General features: G+C 53.7%; 1 protein-coding gene across 1 annotated transcript; it reads right to left on the minus strand.

Annotated features, from left to right (window-relative positions):
* Positions 1 to 825: 825 nt before the first annotated feature.
* LOC103604977 (aflatoxin B1 aldehyde reductase member 2) lies at positions 826 to 7,237 on the minus strand. The gene is made up of 7 exons (XM_008589561.1): positions 6,920 to 7,237; positions 4,345 to 4,532; positions 4,042 to 4,146; positions 3,116 to 3,212; positions 2,772 to 2,871; positions 2,124 to 2,253; positions 826 to 1,241 (listed from the first exon to the last, which is right to left on the minus strand). Exons 1-7 carry the CDS (start codon positions 7,227 to 7,229, stop codon positions 1,080 to 1,082), a joined length of 1,092 nt encoding a protein of 363 aa, XP_008587783.1. The 5' UTR covers positions 7,230 to 7,237; the 3' UTR covers positions 826 to 1,079.
* Between the last annotated feature and the right edge of the window lie 6 nt (positions 7,238 to 7,243).

A 7,243-nucleotide genomic window follows, 5' to 3' on the forward strand; every position in this document is an offset into this window, starting at 1 on the left:
AAAAAAAAAAAAAAAAAAAAAAAAAAAAAAAAGAAAAAGCCAGCAGGGATTTTGATAGGGATTGCAGTGAATCTTTAGATCGATTTGGGTGATTTTGTCATTTTAAGCAACTCAACTTTGGGGTGGTTTGTTGTACAATAACTAACACACCACCCCACTTGGGGGAGCGTCCATTTTGTTATGGACAAAGACAAAGGAGGGTGGCTGCTTTCTATGAAGAGTAAAAGTTTGTCCACATGGCATCTCCCTCCAAACAACAAGACTTGTCTTAGAACAGTCTGCTGGACCAGTGGCTCTGTCTGGATTTCCTAGCTGAGCCCTTCCACCACTTCAGAGATGCTCTAAGTGCTGGCAGCTGAGGGCACCCTGCCCCCGCCAACCCTCCTTCACCCCCACTCTCCCACCCCACGCAGGGCTACAAAGATTTTGCTTCCCAGGGAATGGTGAAATAGCAACCAGACCTGGGATTTTTCTCTCCAGCCTGGGGGCCTCCTGTGTAGAGTAGGGATTTGCTGAGGGTAATGGGGACCCTGACTGCCTGCGTCCCCACCCCCAACAGAAGGCCCAGCGCCAAGGCCAAGAATCGTATGATGACCAGACAGGAGGCTTCAGCTAAGACAAGAGTAACACCACTCCTGACAGGGAGAGAGTGTTAAAAATGCTCCACCATCCCGGGAGGTTTCACGCTTCTTCTTGGTGGTGACTCTAATGGTAGGTTTTGGCCCAAATTCTTCCATTTCTACATCCACAGTGAGGGAATTCTGAATGAGAGAAAAGTCTACATTGGATGAGAAAGAAGATGCAAAAGCAAAGAAGACGAGTCTGTGGGGTTCACTCCAGCCTGGGCTTCAGCCAGGCCAGCGCCTGCTTTATTCAGACAGGAAATGCCCATGTAGGACACAGCCCCAGCCCTTCCACACCATGAAGGCAACAGGGAGTGAAGCAGAAATCTAGAAAGACAGTGCATGGATTGAGGCAATCAGGAGAGACCATGCCAAGTGAGCATTAGGCAAGACAACCAGGGTGAGAGGATAAACAAGGTGGCAAAAAAGCCTGCAGCAGCCTGACCCACGTGGGGCCTAGCGGAAGTAGTTGGGACACTCGTGGGCAACCAGGTGCCAGGCTTGGTGAAAGGCCTCCACGACAGCCGGCTCCAGGGGCCCTTCCTCAGCGGCTGCCAAGTTCTGCTCCAGCTGCTCCAGGCTGGACATGCCCAGGATGACTGCGTCCCCGTGGGCAGCCTGCAAGGGGAGATGGCCAGACCTCAGCCGCTTCTGCACAGTGGCCCTGGTCACACCCCTCCCTGCCCCATCCCTGCCACGATGAGGGATCTGCATTTATTTCCATCCTGTATATCCAGAAGGAACTTATTGTGACCCTAACAGTTGTCACTGTGGGACTCTAGACCCTGTGTTGTTGCCCTGCCGTCACACTGCTCATCCAGACAGACCTCGGTTCAGATCCCAGTTCTGCCAGCCCGCAGCTCTGTAAACTTGGCTTAGTCTCTTTGAGACTCAGTCTCTTTCTCCATCGTCAGCGTGGTTATGTGACACACTTAGCTCCCATTTACTGAGCACCTACTGCATATGCCAGACACTACACAATTGTCTAGGGCTGAGCAGGAGACAACTTTTAGCCAGGAGAACGGATACCTATGTGGGGAGGACCCCAGCTGCCCCCAGAAGAGTGAGAATAATGGGTTTTGCAGTTAAACCGTGTTAAAGTAACTACCCCCTTGATAGCTGTGTGAATTTCAGTTTCCTCATCAATAAAATTGGGGGCTGGCAGTTAGGTCACTCGTTAGAACATGGTATTATACCACCAAGATCAAGAGTTCGGATCCTGTACTGGCCAGCTGCCAAAAACAAAGCTAAACTAAACTAAATTGAAATTGGGAGAACCATACTTCACAAGGCCTAAGTCATCATGAAACCACGTTTGTAAGCCCTCATTGCAAAGCCCGACACTCAGATAACAACAAAGAACAACGGGAAGGGTGCCCGTAAAAAGTGGAAAAAAGAAATTTCAGAGGAAAGGATAAAAACAAACTCTTAGGAGATCACCGAAGGTAATTCTGGCTCCCCTGAAAGGCAGAGGCTGAGCCCCAGGGACGGCTGGGTTACCTGCAGCTGGGAGTGGTGGTACATCCACCGGAGGGCGGCCACGGTCATGCTGGGGGCGCCGGAGCCATAAGTGGCCTGCAGGGCCTTCTCCACCAGGGCAATGGCCTTGAAGTGGTGCTCTTTCCAGAAGCTGGGCAGGTGGGGATGGTGACACAGGGGTCAGTCCCTCCAGGTCACTCAGGGCAGCTGCCCCCACCTAGCCCCTGCAACCTGGGAGCCAGTGTCCTCTCTAGCCGTGGATCTCCTACATTACTGGGCATCAGAACCACCTGGAACGCTGGCTCCCTCACCAGACACATCCACGGTACCTTAAGAACTCATACAGTTGCCCTCGCATTACCCGGTGAAAGAAAGGGAGTGAGCACAGGGTCAGGACTGGGCCCAGGCCACCACAGCCTCTGCCCAGGGGTCTTTCTCTCCTTCTCGGCAGGTGATTTCTTAGGGAGATCTATGATTCAGAAGACCATGAGGTCCCAAGAAAACAAGAAGAAACCCACAGAGAATTTGGTAATTCCTGAAGGAATCAAGGGACATAGGTGCAAGCAGCAAGGAAAGGCCTGACCCCAGGAGAGCAGCCTAGAACTTCTCCATTTCAGATAAAGGAGACCTGTCACCCCACGCATTCCCATACAGACACTCCCAGCTCACCGGTTCCTGTAGGTCTCAGACCAGCTATTCCCAAAGAAGCGGCCCACGGGTTGTTTCCCATCCTTGTCCTCATACTTGTACTTGCCGGTCAGCAGGCCTCCTGCAGGAAGGCTGCAATCAGACCCCCTACCCAGAGTGTTCCAGAACCTGCCATGTCCCTCACAGTCATGGACTGCGGGAGGGGAGGGACCCAGGTGGGATGGAAGACACAACCTAGCCTCTTGTCAACCCCCTCCCTGCTTCTCAGGTCCTGGGCTGGGCATCCACCAGGTCAAAAGCAGGCAGAGACAGGCTCAGGATGCCCTCCACCCCCAGGAAGAGCCTGTCCCCACAGCAGCCCTCACCAGCCAAAGGGTTGTAGGCGTAGAACCTCAATCCAAAGTGCCTGAGGCAGGGCAACAGCTCAGTTTCCACCTGCCGAGTGGTGGCGTTGTACATGCCCTGCAGGGAGGTGGATGATGCAGAGGATGGACATGTCAAGAGAAGAGACCCCTGCCTTCCTCTTTAAAACTCTAAATCTACACCAGCCCAGGACTTCAGGGATTATTTCTAAAATCACTTGTGGGGGTAGGGGACGGGGAGGTTTGGGCCCAAGGAAGAGAAACCAGACTGGATTTATCATTCCACAAATCGATACAAGCACCACCTATGGACTGGAAACTGAATTTATGACCAGGAGCGAGGGGCTGGCTTGTTAGCTCAGTTGGTTAGAGTACAGCCTCATAACACCAAGGTCATAGGTTCAGATCCGTACCAGCCAGCTGCCCTCCCTGCCCCTCCCCACAAGATAAAGCTTTAACACAACTAGGAGCAAGTCTGGCAAGGTCTTTGTCTTCAAGAGACATTATAGTCAAATTGGAAAAAGACATAATTACAATAAACATATGTTCTGTGATCACAGTAGGTGCTCAAACACACAAGCTGAATGTATGAAGATGAGGTATGGAGAATGGAGGCTCCCCTGGGTATGACGGGAAAGGCTTCCAGAGGAACAGCCACCTTAAGTGAGACCTGAGTGCCCCTAGGGAGAAGGAGGGAGGAGGGTCCCAGGATAAAGTGCAGAATAGTGTGGGGTAGGAAGGTACCAAGGTGGGCACTTAGGCAGGAAGCGAGCAGGTGCCTGGAGCCAGGCTGAGGAGCTTGGCATCACCCTGAGGGCATCTGGGAGCCATCAACAGGCTTTGAGTAGGGGAGTGGTTACTGTATAGAGGGTACAGAGGGCAGTCAGAGGGGCAGAGAACCTGGGATCAGCAAGAGCCCTGGCCCTCACCTGGTACACAGTTGGCAGAATCCAGCCATTGCTCTTGCAGAGGGCACAGATCTCGGCCACCTCCCAGGCGGCATAGTTGGAGAGCCCAAGCTCCACAAACTTGCCCTGCAGGGGAGAAGCTGCGGTCACAACCCACCATGGCCCAGGAGATCAGGAAGGCAAGAGCAGGGTAGAGGTCCCAGGAGTGGAGTCTGCTCCCAGCCCCACTCTGAGATGACCCTGGTGCCTCCACTCTCCTAGGTAGCATCAGGATAAGGAGAGGAGCAGCAGACCACCTCCTGGAGCTCAGGCGACCGCCCTCACCTCCTGGTGCAGCTGGTGGCAGGCGTGCAGCGTCTCTTCCACTGGGGTGCTGTGGTCAGGAGCATGTAGGTAGAAGAGGTCTACTTGGGGACACTGGAGCCTCTTCAATGATGTCTCCAGCTGGGTCCGGAGACTGTCAGGCTTCAGTGACTTTCCATCCCAAGGGTTGGCCTTGGTGGCAATTTTCACTTGGAGGAAGAAAGTAATGGTTAAGAGACTTATTAGAGCCACTTACTAGCCATGGCTAAATTACTTCAGTTCACTGAAGTCAATTTCCTAATCTGTAAACTGGGGATAACTATGGAACTGTCTTCATAAGGAGAACATAAGGAATAAACATTGTCTTATATGTAAGTTCTCAACAGTCACTTCTGTTATAGTCACTGTCAGTCACCAAACTGCTGTCTGGGCCAGGCTTGCACTAGAGACTGTGTATGCGGAGATGAATTGAGCACCCAGGATCTCTGCCTCCAGGAGTCACCAGTGTAGATGGTGATGTTACAATATGGTAAGTGCTGTCAGAAGTGCATACGGTGCCAAGGGAGCCCAGAAGAGAGACATAGGGCCAACCTAGCAATTCCAGGGAAGGCTTTCTCTAGGAGATGACTCCCAAGCTGAGTCCCCCAAAATGAGGCTTCACCAACAAGGAAGGGTGGGAAGTGCATTCCAGAGTATGGAAACACATGCAAAGTCACAGAGGCAAGAACATAGTAAGTGAGGCTCCATACCTCCAGGTCTGAGTTGTAAGAGCATCAATTTTGGGGCAGGGAGCCATGGGACATGAGACAAAAGAAGGAGCACAGACCTGTCCCCAAAGGTTTTCAAATACCATCCTGCATCAGGACTTGATCATTCACACGTTTTGTCAGGGTGTGAACCAGTCAGCTGTGTTCACTCTAGCTGCAGCATAGAGAAAGAACTCGAGGGGGTGGGCCTGGAAGCAGGGAGACAAGTACAGAGGCTGGTGCAAGAATTGAGGGAAAGAGATGCAGCTGCCCAAATGTGGGCCACTGGAAGAGACCTCCTGGAGAGAGTGTTAGAAGGCAAACTGAGCAGAAGGCCATTATAGTCCCCTCCAGACTCACAGAAGCCTGCATGTACATCCACCGTAAAGACAATCCCCAGGAGAACAGCATAGTGTTCCCCCATCCAAGCAGCTTGGAAGTGAGTTAATTTAGCACTGTTCCTTCCCTTATAAAAAAGCCCAGCTGTCTGGACTGATGAGTGGATGGATTTTATACTTGGCAAAGTCAACTCAGCAGGTTAGAGGGGTGTCATCAGATGACTTGGGATATGAGAGAGAACAAGTTCCGTGGCTTCTGCCCAGATTTTCTCTATTCCCCTAGGCATTCTTCTGTGAACTTTGCCTCAGGTCTGATCTAAGGACTTTGGCCCCGTAAGCTCCTGGTCTCGAAAAAGGAAGCATGGAAGGGCTGGAGAAGAAAAACAAATTCAGAAACAAAACTTTCGTGATCAAGGAGAGGCGGGAAGGTGATCTATAGAGTGTGGGCCTGAGACACACATTCCCATTCTGTTCCTCCAGATCCAAAATATGAATGTAAGGAGGACCCAGGGAGGACCTCTCCATGGCGATGGGAAGGAAGAGGAGGATGGTGAAGAGGTGGATGGTGAAGAGGAGGCAGAGCGTGATAGCTAACATTTGCTGAGCCCTCACTATGTGCCAGGCACACTCCTAAGCACTTCCAATGACACCGGACTAGTAAGGGACAGTTCCCTCCATTCTTCACTCAAGCTACACCTGCCCACTTGTTATCCTGCCACATGCCATGCACTTTGTATTTCCAAGCCAACTCTTTGCACAGCTATGCTCTCAGACTCTATGCCCTTTTCTCTCCTTCTCCTTGGGGTAATCTACTATTGATCCTTTAAGGCCCAGCTCCAGTATTCTCTGAGGATTCCCTAGTGCCTCTCCCTGGCCTCCAGCCCCCCAAAGTGCTCTCTCTGGGGCTCCCCAGCAATCATTGCTTCGATATTCCCCACTACACTCTGAGCTCCCTGGGGTGGGTTAGAGTCACTTTCTCTTCTAATAGCCCCATGACAAAGCCGGGCAAAGAGCAGACAGCGAAGCTTTTCCCTCTTTTTCACACCTCCTCATCCACCCCCACCCCCCAAGCCGCCCCCAGCCCGGCCTATGGCATCGCAACAGTTCTCCCTGAGAGAGCCAGAGGTACTGCCAACTGAATAGGGCAAAGTCTAGACACTGAAGAAGCCCAGAACGAAGAGGGTGCTCGGGGAGCGCATGGGAGGTGAGGGCAAGGAGAGGGTAGGGAGCAGAAGAGCCTGGATGGGGGCCAGCTATGGGCACCTGGCAGGGTTGGAAGCGGGACTGCAATGGAGGTAGAAAGCGAAGGGTCAGACCAGGCTCGGGGCAGACTCGGGGACTCCCGAGCTGCAACTCCCAGAGGAAGGAGAGGGGGAGGAAAGCAGCATCCGTTTGTACCGGGCTAGACGTGCCTGAGACGAGTGGGGCTCACAGAGCTGCGGGTGGGCAGGAGGAGGTCGGCGCTCCAGGAGGGGGACGAAGCGGTCGGTCAGTGTACGGCTGGGGCATTACCTCTGCGGTCGCCGCCGCCCAGCCCGAGCCCCAGGCCGCCCAGGATGCTCTCTGACTGGCCGTCGCTGTACATGAAGGCCGTGTCCAGCTCCGTATGGCCGCGCTCCAGGAAGACGCGCACGGCCGCGGCGCTGGCGGGCGCGTCCATGCGGCGCCCCATCTCCATGGTGCCCAGCACCGTGGCGGGCCGGACCGGGGCGCCCGAGGCGGCCCGTGGCGGCGGTGGTCGGGCCATGGCAAGCGAGCGAGTTCCGTGCAGCCGGGAACAACGCGCGCAGCGGACGACTGCGCGGGCCACGGCGCTCAGCATGACCCCGGCGCCTG

Source organism: Galeopterus variegatus, unplaced genomic scaffold, assembly GCF_000696425.1.
Source record: "Galeopterus variegatus unplaced genomic scaffold, G_variegatus-3.0.2 Scaffold137, whole genome shotgun sequence".
NCBI lineage: Eukaryota > Metazoa > Chordata > Mammalia > Dermoptera > Cynocephalidae > Galeopterus > Galeopterus variegatus.

What these genes read in the sequence shown, in the direction of transcription:
- LOC103604977 (XM_008589561.1), bottom strand. Translation starts at nt 7,229, where the DNA reads ATGCTGAGCGCCGTGGCCCGCGCAGTCGTCCGCTGCGCGCGTTGTTCC. An exon ending in CGCCTACAACCCTTTGGCTG is followed by an intron (nt 2,872 to 3,115) that starts GTGAGGGCTGCT and finishes GCCTTCCTGCAG; the next exon opens with GAGGCCTGCTGACCGGCAAG. An exon ending in ACCACCACTCCCAGCTGCAG is followed by an intron (nt 1,242 to 2,123) that starts GTAACCCAGCCG and finishes CTCCCCTTGCAG; the next exon opens with GCTGCCCACGGGGACGCAGT.